The following is a 14,734-nucleotide window of genomic DNA, read 5'->3' on the forward strand; positions in this document are numbered from 1 at the left end:
TGTGAAATGTAAGTATAAAGAAGGAAACAAATACCCACAAGCCCACTCCTGTCATTTTTATATATTTCTTCCTGTCTTTTTTGTATGAATATGTAATATGTATTGACAATATTGGGATCACAGTCTCCATGTAATTTATATTCCGGTCTTTTCCTCCCCATTTATCCATGTGTCATGACCATTTTCCAATTCCATTAAATGTTCTTTGATAGCAGACTTTTAAATGGCTAAATAATTTTCCAAACTATGTCATAATGTAACTAGTGAGAATTTAGATTCTTCCAAATATGGAGCTAAATCACAGTGCAGTGAATATCTTTGTGTATCAAAGTTTAAGTGTGTGATTACTTCTGTAGTTTAAATTCCCCTTGTAAGAATAATTTGGTCAAAGGGTATGAATGTAGGTGTGCATGTTTATTTTTAAGGCTTTTGATGCCTTTTTTTTGGGGGGGGGTGAGGAAGATTAGCCCTGATCCAACATCTGTTGCCAATCCTCCTCTCTTTGCTGAGGAAGATTGGCCCTGGGCTAACATCCGTGCTCATCTTCCTCTACTTTACATGTGGCACGCCACCACAGCATGGCTTGATGAGCGGTGCATATGTCCGTGCCTGGGATCCGAACCTGCGGACCCTGGGCCAACAAAGCAGAGCACGTGAACTTAACCACTACACCACCGGGCCGGCCCCCAGATGCATTTTTAAGTTGGGAAATTGAGAATAATACATAGAGAAAAGTACATAAGACATAAATGTAAATCATAATAAATTATTATAAAGTGAAGCTCTGTGAAATCTGGGGTAAGAAATGGAACACTGCCAGCCCCCTAAAGCCCCTCTATGGTGCATCCAAATCCCAGACCCCCTCCCCAACCCGGGGGAAAACCACTGCCCTGACTTGTATGGTAAATGCTACAATCTTTTCCTTACAGCGTTACCTTCCAAGTGTGCACCTTTAAGCACTGTAGTTTAATACTGTCTGCTTTTGAGCACTATATAAATGGAACCATACATAACGTGCTCTTTTGTATCTGTCTTCGTTGGCTCAACATTATGTTTTTAAAATTCATCCACGTTGTTGCGTGAAGCTATATGTAGTTCTTGTTTTTTTTTTAAACTTTTTTTTTTTTTTTTTTGTGAGGAAGATCAGCCCTGAGCTAACATCCGTGCTAATGCTCCTCTTTTTGCTGAGGAAGACCGGCTCTGAGCTAACATCTATTGCCAATCCTCCCCCTTCCTTTTCCCCCAAAACCCCGGTAGATAGTTGTATGTCATAGCTGCACATCCTTCTAGTTGCTGTATGTGGGACGCGGCCTCAGCATGGCCGGAGAAGCGGTGCGTCAGTGCGCGCCCGGGATCCGAACCCGGGCCGCCAGCAGCGGAGCGCGCGCACTTAACCGCTAAGCCACGGGGCCGGCCCTATATGTAGTTCTTTCTCCGCTACAACTTCTCTTCTGTTTTCTCTGAATTTGTGTAAGCTTTTTTCTCTGCTTCACTTTCACATTTCTGAGGACCTAAAGCGGGGCAGTAGGGGAAGAAAGTCCTTTCGTTGTGCAGGGTTCTTCATTTTTTCAGGCATTTTGGGGTCTGTAGGATCTCATGTCCTCACATGCCCTCAGAGAGGTGGCAGAGCAGGATTCTTAACGTCCCCATTTAACAGATGGGGAAACTGAGGCTCAGGGCCGCAAAGGAAATGACCGAGCTGAGACCGGGAACTTTGCCCTCTGCCCCATTTCACCAGAGGAAACGAGGTTATGGGAGACACTATTGCTATGTCCAGTCTTCTCAAGGAGACTCAACAACTTGAAAATGGACTCTCTCCGACCTCTGTTCTGGCATTTGCTCACTGGCTGCCCCAGCTCTGAACGTTGGTGTGTCCCAGGCGTCTGTCCTTGCCCCCTTCTCCATCCACATGCCCTCTCTAGGTGACCTCGCCCAATCCCGTGGCTTTAGCTATCACTTATATCCTGACGATGCCTGTATTCTTATCTCCGGGCTGACCTCGCCCCTAAATCCTGGGATGGGATCTGCCTGCCCACTCAGCATCTCCACCCAGCTCTTGAATTTGACATTCAACATGGCCAAAACCAGTTCTCCATCTTCTCCCCCACACCTGCCCCCCCAATCTTCCCCATCAGTTAATTCCTACCCCATCCTCTCAGTGGCTCAGGCCAAAACCCTTGGAGTCACTTTTAACTCTTTCTCTTACTCTCAGCACTTCAACAAATCCTATAGGGCCTCTCTTTAGGTTACATCCAGAAGACACCATTTCTCCCCTCCCCCGGAATCACCCTGGTGCAAGAGGTCAACATCTCTGGCCTGGACTATTGCAGTATCCTCCTCACAGGTCTCTCTGCTTCTGACCTCACCCCCTTGTAGTCTCTTCCCATACAGCAGTCAAGGGATCCTGTTAGAACCTGTCAGACCATCCCTCTCCTCTGTTCAGAACCTTCCATGGCTCCCATGCTCCCAGGGAAAAAGCCGAAGTCCTCACAGCCACCTACACAGCCATACATCTGGCTCCCTCTCCCCTCTAATTGCATCTCCTACTCTGGTCTTCCCCCTCGCTTTCCCCACTCCCGGCTGTTCCTGCCTCAGAGCCCTTGCACTTGCTGTTCCCTCTGCCCGGAACACACACGCAGGGCCTGCCCCCTCACCTCTTTCAGTTCTTTGCTAAAATGTCACCTCCTCAGTGAGGCCCTCTCTCACCCCCTGGGATGCGCTGGCCCAGTGCTCCCTGTCATCCTCCCTGCTCTGTTTTTCTCCGTAGTCCTTACCCCCGTCTGGCAGACTGTGTGCAACTCATTGGGGTCTTTATTGGCCGTCTCTTCTGCCACCAGAATGTCAGCTCTAGGAGGGCAAGGACCCTTATCTGTTTTGCTCAGTTCTCAGTGCCTAGAACAGAGCCAGGCACTCACGGCGAGGTTTCTCCCAACCTGGAGTCCAAAACAGGTATTGGAGATATCCACTCATTCATTCAACTCATGTTTAGGTGTGCCTGGCACTGTTCTCTGGTGCAGGAAACAGGATTCTCAGTCCAGCGGCAACTCCTGAGAATGCACTGGCACGGAGTTAGGGTCAGACACACCTGGGTGGCAAAGCTCTGGTCAGTCGGTTGGGAGTGGAAATGATGCGTGAAACTTTAGTTTAGGTTCTCCAGAGGACCAGGCCTTCCCTTCCCTCCCGCTTTCTCTCTCTGCTGGTTGGAATGCGGCGCTAGAGCAGCCATCTTGGAGCACACGGTGATCACCGCATGTTGAGGATCGTGGGGCCCCAAGTGGGAAGGAGCCTGGGCCCCAACACTCTGAGGGCTCCCTACCTGCCTTGGGTTGTCTATGCCGGGACTGTAGCATGAGCGAGAAAGAAGCTCTATTTTAAAAAATTCATTAGTACTTGAGTCTTGTCACAGCGGCTATCTTCATGCTAACCAATCCTTTAATCCGGGTTCCTTTCTAAGCCTCAGTTTTCTCATCTGTAAAAAAGGGACGACAATAATAATAACTACCGTGAAGGGCAGTTGTGAGAATTTGAGGTCACATGCGATATAACAGTGCCTGGCACCTAGCGAGCACTCAAAAAAGGGTAACAGTTGTTCTTAGACCTTTCCCCCTTTCCACAAAGGCTCCAGGAATGGAACTTGCCCAGGACATCTGGAAGGCAGGGTGCAGCACAAATGGCATCTGGAGAGGGTATGGCTGTCTGTGTTTCTGCTGGCTCAAGAGGAAACTATCAGCTTTCAGTAAAAGTTGCCACTGGGGTTGCCAGGTGTCTGGATTTGGACTGGGCAGCCCTATTTCTGAGCTTTCAGTCCAGGAAACAAACTGAAAAAAAAAAAAAACCCCAAAACCCAGACATATAAATACGCGTCCAGTACATCTGTGGAAACCATCTGGCATCCTCGGCTGCTGAATTTCAAGATACACCATCCAGGTCAACCTCTGGCCTTGACTAAGTTGTAGAACTTACTTTTTATGCACCAATCTCTTTCTGAACCTTTTTCTTAACTTTTACCCCCAATACAGGCTTCATGTTACAAACCTTAGGTCTTCGCTTCATTGGGAAAGCAATACGGTGGAGAGCAGCACCCCTCTGGGACATCTGCATTTTAAGAGAGGAGGAAGAAGGCAATGCTTATTTCAAAGGATAGGGGGACCATAATCATCCCAACCGGGATGTTATTAATAATTATTCTGGGACAACAGGTACATACTGGGATTGCCCCATGCAAACTGGGGTGTTGGGTCATTTTATCAACAGAGGAATCAGTTTATCTAAGTGGGGAGAAATGCAGGGGAAGGGAGGCGTATCAGATAGGATGCTTTTGGCTGCAAGTAAAGTAAACTCAACTCAACTGGCTTAAATAAGAAGGAAACTTAATTATATACAAGAAGTCCAAAAGCAGGGCCATTCCCTTTTGTTAATTCAGGAGCTCAGTGACATCAAAGATCCAGGTTCTTTCCATCTGTCATTTTGTCATCTTCAACTGGTCAGCAATGTCCTCCCTCATGGTGTCAAGATGGCTGCCACACCTCCTAACATCGTGGCCTCACCCAGTTATAACAGCTAACACTCAACTGAGTGTCAGGTAGCATTCTAAGCATTTTGGATCTATTAAGTATTTTAATCTGTACAAAACCCTGTGAGGTAGGAACTCTTATTTGCCCCATTTTACAGATAGATACATCAAAGCCCAGAGAGATTAAGTCATTTGCACAAAGTCACACAATTAGGAAGTGGTAGGGCTGGGATTTGAACCCAGGCAGCTGGTCCCTAGAGCTACAACAATATCCGAAGCCTGGAAAAGAATGCCGCACGCATGTCAGTGGCAGAGCCGGGATTTGAACTGAGGGTCCTAACGGTTTCCCTCTCTATTTCCTCTGGGCTGTGTTTCCAACGCTTTCCGGCAGGTATATGATTTGGCAAAGCTCTGGAACCCTGCCTTAATCTGAGATCTATTATGTTCGAACCAGACCTTGAACCAGAGCCCTCTGGAGAGATCTGCTTCCAACAGCCAGGCTTCCCTGGTAGAAGTTTTGACTTGGGCGGTCGGGGGTAGATCACCTAAGACTATTAGGAAGTTATATTTTGGTCTGAAGATACGAACCCCAGCCCGCGTGTCCAGCATCGGCTCGGTTGTCCAGCTGTTCTGTCCAATGCCGAGGGTGGAGATGCGTCTCTCCTCTTCTCAGGAAGCTGCTCTTGTGCTCTAAACGGGGAATAGACTCCTTGGGCGGCCGGCCTGACTTACTGAGAACTCATTTGCATTTGGGAAATGATTAATCCTGGGCTGCCCCACAACTCATTTCTCACCTGGCTCGTTCAACTTGGGATGGAAAAAAATCACCCCTTGTTTTTCCTTGCTTTATCTTAATAATTTTTCCTTCGAAGCAGAGCTTGGGAAGGGGGCCTTCAAATGCTGCCTACGGAATCTGCGCGTCTCGTCAGGGAATAAGGAACTGCCTATCTGATGTTTGCAAGCCGCATTAACTTCTTCCCCACAACTGTGAAACTTATGCAACAGAAACGAAATGGTATTTCCCACTATTTGCAAAGTACATGGCAACAGAAACTCTAAAATTGCCCTGTAGAAGAGAATTTCCCTATTCATATCATTACTTTTTTTCCCCCTGAACTGTAAGTTTCTTTTTCTCCTTTCTCTCTGTTCTTTTGGCGAATGTTCCCCAGCTACAGCCTATTTTAGGCCCTGCCCTGGAGATTTACAGGGACCAAAGGGCTCCCCGCTAGAGATCCTGGAGGGTGTGGGTGGCGGTGATGGGGCAGAAGGGAGGAGAGGTGTGGGCTGAAACAGTGATAGGAAATCTCCCCCGGCTCGTCACGACTGCTTAGTCACGTTCAGTTCAGCGAGTTGCTCCGTGCCAGGATTAGCTGGGAGGCAGCCAGGCCCTGGACCCAGGGAGTCCCCATTGATCACACCAGTGCTCAGAGCTCCCTGCCTGAGTCATGAGACCTGGAGGAGGCAGTGACCGAGGGAGAGCCCCGGCGGCGCCACCAACCAACTCTGGAGAGGGTGAAGGATCTCGTTTATTTGTTTATTATTTGTTAATTTGCTTATGTCCTTCTCCCCCTGCTCTGGACTCGAACCTCACCTGTTGCGTTCCTTGCTGTATCCCAGCCTGGTGCATAGCAGGCCCTCAATAAACACTCGTTGAGTGAATGACGGAAGGAACTTGCGGTCTTGCGTTGTTTAATTCATCATTGTCCGTCCCCTCTGCTGGAACAACAGCTCCACGAGGGCCTGAATGCTGCTGGCCTTGTTCACTTCTGCAGGCCTGGCACCTCATCCAGTGCCCAGCACACAGTAGGTGCTTGTGGCAGACACTTCTCTCTTGGCAACAGAACCCCAAGTAGTTCAGGCAGCCAGATCCCAGGAGATGGAGCAGGACTGTTCTAAGCTGATGGTGACAACCCCGCTTGTGATCAGCCACTATCTAAGGGTGGCCACGTGACCGAGTCTGGCCTGTGAGGTGTAAGGGAAAGTCTGCCTGCCAGGGGCTTTGGGGAAAGTTTTCTGTCTCTGATAAGAGAAAACCACAGAGGGGAGCCCCCTGTGACCTTTTCTTTCCTGTTTTGGAATTGTTGTATGAGGAGGCCATGCTGCTGTTACAGCAACCATCTTGTGACCCTGAGGCCCCAAACCTTAGGAGAAAAGCCACTCTGATGAGGACAGCAGGGTCAAGGTGCCTCGGTCCTTGACGATGTGTCACCAAGTCCTGAACCAGCCAGAGGAAGCAACCTCCTCTGGACCGCTTGTGAAATAAACAACGTCCTTATGTTTAAACCACTGGTAGCCCATTTTCCTCCTCCCTGCAGCCAAATGCATCCGCATGGATTCAGCTCTCGATCCGCGAGTCAAATAAAGAAAAGCCGTCCATACTGAGCACCTACTCTCTGCTCTGAGCACTTTCCACGTACTGACGCAGGAATCTCTGCAACAACCTCATGATGTAGGTAGTCATCCTCCCTACTGTGGCACAGACAGCATAAGTAATTCATTAACAGTTGTATCATCTTCCCCCGGGGATGGGGATGGAGAGGGAGAAACACCCCAGAGGAACCTGAGGCAGCGACAGAATGTAGCAGGGATGAGGGTGGGCCGGGGTGGGCTCCATCCACCACGTGGAGATGCTTAGGGTCTTTTCCGCAGTGTGGGCCAGCTCTGGGGTGAGGCATGGGATCCATGCGTGTGTGAAACAAGTATCTCTAAGTTGGCGCTCATCTTCCTTGGTCACAGCCGGGAAGGGGACTAACACTTGTTGACTACCTGCTGTGTCAGGTACTTTGTATCAGTGGTTCTCAACTGGGGGCGATTCTGTCCCTCAGGGGATGTCTGGCAATGTCTAGAGACATTTTTGGTTGTCACCACTGGGGAGGCTCGCGGCTAGGGGGTATGGTGTGCTGGTAAATGTCCTACAATGCACAGGATGGCTCCCCACAAGGAAGAATTATCTGGCCCCAAATGTCATAGGGCTTTACATACACTTTTACATACATTTTTTTCTCTTACAAAGATTCTCATTTACAGAGATTTACAAAGATTTACAGATTAGGCAACTGAGGCTCAGAGAGGTGAAGGGTCTTGGCCAAGCTCACCCAACCAGTTAGCTTTGGAACTGGGATACAAAATGCAAGCCTGTTTCATTCCACAGCCATGATGCTCCCACTATGCTCTCCCCTTGTGGTAGACAGCAGTAATTTAAAGATGAGGCTACTGAGGCTCAGAGAGGTGTTGTGACCAGTCTAAAGTCACACAGCAGAGCTACTCCAGGGACCTGTACAATTTTCTGAGAACCTTGGGAGCCAGCCATCTTTTGGACACAGTTGACTCTCCTACTCACATCTGGCAGGCTCGCCTACCTCACACTCTTTACTCTCCACACAGGGGAGCTTCACTCACCTAAGGCCTACATCAAACGCTACATTGTCCCAGACCCCAAAGAAACAGAGCTCCAAGAGGGCGGAAGCCGCACCCCCCCACACACCCCCGCCTGTGTCCTTAGGCACTTGGGGTATTTACCCAGAGGCCATGGCGAGAACAATCCTGGGTGTCTGGAACAGAAGATAAATAAGCAATAATGTTCTAGCCTAAAGGATGATTACAGTCTCCAGGGGGGATATTATATGAATCAGCTAACCCACTGCAGAGACAACACAATCTCTGGCCGGTGAACGGGGACAGGTTAGGGATTGTGTGGACAGTTTGGAGAACGGGGTCGGGTCAAGAGGGCAGTTCACACATGCAGTAATAATAATTAAGAACAAACATTTATAGAGAACTTTCTAGGTGCTGGGCACTGTTCCAAGTACTTCCTGTGGATTCACACATAACCCTGTGCAGGACCCCAAGAGCTAGGTACCAATAATATTCCCATTGTATTGATGGGAACACTGAGGCTCTTGAGGCTAAGAAACCAGCCCAAGGTCACCCAGCTAGCAAGTGAGGGAGCTGGGATTTGAACCTGAGCAGCTAACTCTAGGCCGCAGAGCTCCCTCACCTCTCCATACCTTCCTGGGACATTTGTCAGCTGGTTCGCTGATTATCAAGGTCACACAGAGAGAAGCCGGGTTTCCCAAAGCCTTATCCCGGGTGGTGGGTGGACGGGAGGGGGGCGCGGGCAGAGCCACTGCCACTTGATTAGTAGCTGGAGAGCAGATAGTAGTTTCTTCTGGGAAAGGTGGAAAGAGCAGGGTCATCTCATGGGGGCAAAGAAGTTCAGAAAGAAAGAGAAAAAGAAAGGCAGGAGAGAAAGAAAAAGGAACAGGCAAGAGAAAAGGGAGTAAGAGACAGAACGAGAGCGCCGCGCGTCTTCAGTCCCAAGGTCGTGGCAGCGCCCGAGGGCACCCGCAGGGCTGGGTGTCCCCGAGGCGGCACACGGGGGCCGGGCCCCTCTCCCCGGGGTGGGCGGGGGCGCGCTTGCTCCCGAGCGGCTCCGCGGCGAGCTTTTCCAGCCGGGTGTTGACTCCGCTGGAGCTGCGGCGCGGGGCCGGGGCCGCGTGCGGGTGCCTGTGCGCGCGGGGTGTCGCGGGCGGCGGGGTGGGAGTGGCGTAGCCCGCGGCGGCGGCGGCGGCGGCGGCGGCGGCGGCGGCGGCGGCGGGGGCGCCACGCGTCCTGGCGCGGAGTCGGGGTGCTCACCGCGGCGTGCGCGCCGCCTCGCGCCCTCCCGGCGCCGCGGGGTCCCTTCCGGAGGTTTCCTCCCGAGCGCCCCCGGCGCCCCCGCCCCCGCCGCGCCGAGCCTCCGACGGAGCCGCCGGGCGCCGCGGCGCGTCTGCAGGGGGCCCCGTGCGCGCGCCGAGCGCCTCTGCGGCCCGAGCGCGGCGTGGCACTTGGCAGACGATCCCTGGGCGGCGGGGGCGGCGGCGGGGGCGGCGGGGCCCGCCGTCTGGGAGCCCCGAGGGCCGGCCCCCTCCCGCCCCTCGTCCAGCCCCCGCGCGCTGCCTCCGCCCCCGGCCCGGGCCGCCCGCCCCCAGGCCCGCCCGCCCGCCGTGCCATGCGCCCGGCCCGCCGCTGAGCCCGGCCCGCCGGCGCGCCCCGTCCGGGATGGGGCGCCTGGACGCCTGAGTCGCCTTTCGGCGCCACCTCCGCGCGGGGAAGGAGCCGGCGCCCGCGGCCGCGCTAGGATGGAGGGACCCGGCGGCAGCGATCCCGGCGGCGACGGGGCTGCGGACGGTGCCCACCCGGACCCCCGGGCCCCCGGCGCCGCTGCGCCCAGCTCCGGCCCGTGCGCGGCCGCGCGGGAGTCCGAGCGCCAGCTGCGCCTCCGCCTCTGCGTCCTCAACGAGATCTTGGGCACCGAGCGGGACTACGTGAGCACCTTGCGCTTCCTGCAGTCGGTGAGTGTCGCCCGGGGAGCGCGCGGGCAGCCTCCGCTCCGGCCACCGGCCCCGCTGCGGCGCGCGGGGGCCTCCAGCGCGGGGCGGTCCCCACAGCCTGTGGCCGCGGCCCCCGGGGGGCGCGAGAGTCGCCTCAGGGGCGCCCCGCGGGGCGCGCGGAGAAGTGGGGAGATCCCGGCTCCTCCGGAGCGGGGCTGTCGCCTCCCTGGCCGGCCCGCGGTCCAGCCCCGACCCGGGGTCCCCCGCACTCCGTTTCCCCCTTGCGCGCTGCCCTTTTGTCTTTTTCTTTCCCCCTCCCCGCCTTTCGAATAGTTTTAAAATTACTTACATCCGTGAGGCAGGGACTCTGGGACCCGTGCGCCGGCAGCTCTCGCTCCTGCGTTTTCCGGGGTCTCTTGGCCGCGCGGTGCGCTGCTGCTCCTACAGGACGGACCCTAGAAACCCTGGAGCCCAGCGCCGCGCCGCGCCGGGTGGAGGAGGATAAAAGCCGAAGCCCGGAGGAGGGGCGCACATCCACAGAACCCCAGGGTAGCGCCCTCTTCCCCACGCGCACGCTTCTGCTGGAGCTGGGAGAGAGTGGGTTTCGAACTCACGACTCGACAGTCCAGCTCCCACCCCCCATCGCCAAGTTGCAAAACCACAGAGTCAGACTCTAAAATAACAACTGAGCGCTTACTATGTGGCAGGCGCCTGTATGTGTCATTAGAGGGTTTAACCTTTACAAGTGGCTCTTGAAGTAGGGACGAGTATTTGCCCTATTTTTTAGGTGGGAGAGTTTAGCTCCAGAGAGGTCGAGTAACTTGCCCAGAATCACACAGCTGGTTCGTTGGGGATCCCGGGTTTTGGACCAGGGCAGTCCCAGCCGGTGCTCTAAAACTCTATGCTGCATTTTTTTTTTTTTTTTTTTTTCTGTGAGAGGGAGGAAGGGGGCACTTCCCTACTCTCCTAGGAAGTGAGAAAAGTGGCCGGAGGGTGGAGGGGGTGGGCCCGGCCGAGGCTCCTGCCAGTTAGGAGACTGCGAGGGCTTTCATCTCCGCGCCTCCTGCTGGGACCTCATTTACTCGCGTCTCTGCCTTAGGAAGTCTTTTAATCCCGGTTCAGGAAGGGCTGGTGGGGGCCGGGGTGGTTCCTTCAGAGCCCCAGAATCCAGGTCGGCAGCTCCCCGTCTCTGGGGGAAGCGGGAGACGCTGGCATCCTCGGCTTGGGGGTGCAGCCGGGGCTGTGTGAGGTCGGAGTTCCAACTCAGGGAGGAGAGAGCCCTTCTCTCTGTGAAAAGAGGGGTGTGTTTGTGTGGGGGGGGGGTTGTGCAGAGGCGTTGAAAACCATTTGGCTAAAGGACCCTTCTAGAAAGGCCTGTGAGAGTAAGGCAGGGTTGGGGTTTCTTTCACATCTCTCCCTCTCTCACAATGGAAAAAAAATTCTGCTCGGTTTGAAGCTGGCAGTTTCTGAATTAAAGGTGTAGCAGCCCTGGCGTCTGTGAGCCATGTCAGATTCTGGGGAACTCCTCACTTCTCCTTCTGAACCACTCCCTGCTCCTCGGTCTGGACAAGAAAGAGCAAAGACAAACTGATTTTTGTATTAATGGGAAAGAAAATACACCCCTTCCTCCCACTCCCTTACCCTGGATGGTGGTGCATTTCAGAGCAGACACAGATCGCGTTTGGGTTAGCTGCGGTTTTAAATTGTCCACATGTAGAGTCTGGGGAAGCAAGAATAATGGAAATTGATTGGAATCAACCATTTTTATTATTAAGAAACAGGAAAAAAAAAAAGCTGTCTCTACTTCCACATTGTCTGCTTGGCACTTTTAATTTGCTGAGTTCATCAGTTCTTTGTTTTTTTTTGGTTGACCAGTCGGTTCTGAGATGAGCTGGTTCCAACTTGGACGTCCTGGACCAATCGTGCCACCTGTCCTGGCCTCAGTTTCCCCACCTGTAAAACGAGGGAGGGGAATCTGGGCTTCCTTTCTGCCTTGTCCTTTTGGGTGTCCCCCCGCTGGTGCCAGACCCAGACTGATTGTGCAACCTGGCCAGCCGTATACCTTGTTTGGGAACTGCAGGAGGCCTCTCTTGTTTTACTCCGTCAGAAATGGCCCCTAAACAACCCATAGGCCTTTCAGTTTTGAAAACCCAGGGCTTGGAGCCTCAGGAACTGCTAATTACCGAGGCTTTCCACGGCGGCGGCGCTGGCGGCCTGCAGGTAGTGATTCTCTGTCTTCCCACTCTCTCCTCCCAGCCTTTATGCTGCTGAGGGATTGTTCCCGCTCGGGAGAATGCTCCGTGATCCTTCCCTGCTTTTAATTCCGTGTGGCACAGGCGAGTCTCCCAGGGTTGCCCTGGTCTCCTTACATCCCTCGTTTGAAGGTCCTGTCACCAGGAGAGACGAAGCCTTTGTGATAGACTGAGCCTTGTGGAAGATGCAGAAGAGCCGGGTCAAAGTTCCTGCCTTCAGGGAGGGGACATTCCAGGGAGTGGCAAAATGAGTGTTTATGAAAATGCAAGTAGGTCTTGCAGCCAGAGCTCTGGCCACTGGGCACTGGAGCTAGACTGCTTGAGGTCAAGTCCTTGGGCTATGTGACCTTAGGCAAGTGGCTTAACCTTTCTAAGCCTCACTTTCCTCATCTGTAAAGTGGGGGATGATAATAGATCTTATCTTACAGGGTTTTAAGAGGATAAGTGAGTTATATAAATATATATAAAGCACTTAGAACAGTGCCTGGCAGGGAGCAAGGCATATAAATATTAGGTATTATGATTTTATTTTATTTTATTTTTTGTGAGGAAGATCAGCCCTGAGCTAACATCCATCCCAATCCTCCTCTTTTTGCTGAGGAAGACTGGCCCTGGGCTAACGTCTGTGCCCATCTTCCTCCACTTTGTGTGGGACGCCGCCACAGCATGGCCTGACAAGCGGTGCTTCGGTGCGTGTCTGGGTTCTGAACCCGGGCTGCCAGCAGCGGAGCATGCACTTAACCACTACGCCACGGGGCCGGCCCCAGGTATTATGATTAATTATTATGTTATGTGATAATTAAACAAATAATACAGATGTTTAGGGTTAAAGGATTCCAGCATCCAGTGAGCAGGAGTAGTCAGGGAGGGCTGCCTGGAGGAAGTGAGATCTGAGTCAGCCCTGAAGGAGAATGGGGACTCTGAGTGAATTTCCTTTTGACCGTCTACACTCCGGAACCAGTGGTTTCGTTTGGTTCCGGGCTTGAGGCTCTGCGGTTCCTCTAGAATCTCCCTGTCTTTCCCCACCTCCTTCAGGAACTGGATTGCACCCCTTCCTCCATCTCCAAGAGGGACTGATGACTTTGGTGCTGTGTGTTGTGTGTGTTTAGAGTCACAGAGAGGCAAGGAGAGCCCTCTCGTGGACGTGCTCGATCTCTCTGGGGGGACCCCACAGAGGTTGTAGGGGAAAATGCCCTGGGTTTTGACTCCGGACCTTGGATCTCAGCATTTAGCAGCCCCGGCTGTGCCGGGTGCTGCCCATGTGCTCTTGGGCGGTGTTGATAATGATCGTGACAGTCATTATGTGGAGAAGCTGGCACTGATGCCTCATTTGCTGTTCTAAGCACTTTGCGTGTATCAATTCCTTTGATCTTTCTAGCACCCCTGTGAAGGGAGTGCATTGTTATCCCCATTGACAGATGAGGAAACTGAGGCCAAGACAGTTGAAGTAAGCTGCCCTAGGGCGTGTAGACAGCAGTGCCGGGATTTGATCCCAGGCTGCCGACCCCAGAACTCATGTCCCTAGCCGCTTTGCAGACTGCCTCTGGCTTATGAAGGGCTTGGTGCATGATTGATTAAGGCGGCAAAACTGGGATTCGAACCCAGGTCTGTGTGACCCTCACCCTCTGCCTGCACTTCCTCCGCTGACTTCCTCCTCTGACTCTTCTGCAAAACAGGCAGAACTGTAGAAGAATGGAAATCTCAGGCTGCTGGGTTCCTCCTCTGCCCTCCGTGTCTGCTCGTGGCCTGAGGGTTGAGTGTGGGGCTCAGGAGCCGGGCTGCTGGTGTTTAGATCCTGGCTTTACCCCCAACTGACTGTACACGGCCCTGGGCAGGTCACCAGCCTGCTCTGTGCCTCAGTTTCTCCATCTGTACAATGGGCATAGGATGGCACCTGTGTCATGGGGGTGTTGTGAAGCTTAAATGAACCTGTGGTTAAAGCTCTTAGAACTGTGCCAAGCACACAGTGGGTGCTCAGAATGCTGTGGTGGCTTTTTGGGGGTGTGCAGTAGTGGGGGTGCAGATAGGTTGTCTGTTTGGGGCTCAAAGTGTCCCCCCTTAAAGAGGAGGCCGAGTGAGCTATGGACCCATCTGCCTCTTGGTTGGATCGGTTTGGGGTCCCTGCCTGCAGGGGGAGAGACCTCAGGGGCAGGTGCCAAGGGGGGCCCCCTGATGGCTGTGCCAGCTGGGCAGTGGTGGGCAGAGAGGGGACCTGTGGAGGATGGGCAGAGAAACTGCTGGGTGGGGCCTGGTCGGCAGCTCCCCAGAGGGCTCCCCTTGGCTGAGGGCAGAGACCTGTCACTCCGGGACACCCAGGGCGTCTGCCCGACTCGTGGGGCCAGGGTCCCTGAGGATTGGGCCATGTGGGCAGAAAGCTCCCAGAATGCCTTCTGTGGTTCTGCTTTTTGAGGGTAGGAGCCCAAAGCTTTTCTTCTCAGTGGAGCTCTGCTTGCCAAAACAAGAAACTGTGGTTTTGTGTTGTCACTATTTTTTGTTTTTTTTGAAGATTCTGTACTCCTAGTCTGACATTAGGGAGCAGAGCCGGGCGTGGAGGGGGGATGGGGAGCGCGTTTTCAATTCTGCAGTCATTGGCACAGAATGATTGACGAGTGACTTGGGGGATTGTCATGAGGTTGTGTTGTGAAAAAGTAGATGCT

General features: G+C 53.4%; 1 protein-coding gene and 1 long non-coding RNA gene across 4 annotated transcripts in view; one reads left to right on the plus strand and one right to left on the minus strand.

The window, feature by feature from the left end:
* Nucleotides 1–1,235: 1,235 nt before the first annotated feature.
* On the minus strand, nucleotides 1,236–8,893 carry LOC147914200 (uncharacterized). The gene is made up of 3 exons (XR_015555570.1): nucleotides 5,102–8,893; nucleotides 4,036–4,095; nucleotides 1,236–3,469 (listed from the first exon to the last, which is right to left on the minus strand). It is a non-coding gene; the product is annotated as an uncharacterized LOC147914200 (long non-coding RNA).
* Nucleotides 8,894–9,521: 628 nt separating this feature from the next.
* PREX1 (phosphatidylinositol-3,4,5-trisphosphate dependent Rac exchange factor 1) overlaps nucleotides 9,522–14,734 on the plus strand; it is a 194,614-nt gene continuing 189,401 nt past the window's right edge. Inside the window, exon 1 of one of the 3 annotated variants that reach the window (XM_087445135.1) lies at nucleotides 9,522–9,846. In XM_087445135.1, the coding sequence (XP_087301261.1) occupies nucleotides 9,634–9,846 (213 nt within the window). In that variant the 5' untranslated portion in view covers nucleotides 9,522–9,633. The remainder of the gene's footprint in view (nucleotides 9,847–14,734) is intronic. The other 2 variants (XM_087445136.1, XM_004430543.3) reach the window with 2 other exon arrangements.

The sequence above is a fragment of the Ceratotherium simum genome, chromosome 21 (genome assembly GCF_057802395.1).
Source record: "Ceratotherium simum simum isolate JZ-2026a chromosome 21, ASM5780239v1, whole genome shotgun sequence".
Taxonomy (NCBI): domain Eukaryota; kingdom Metazoa; phylum Chordata; class Mammalia; order Perissodactyla; family Rhinocerotidae; genus Ceratotherium; species Ceratotherium simum.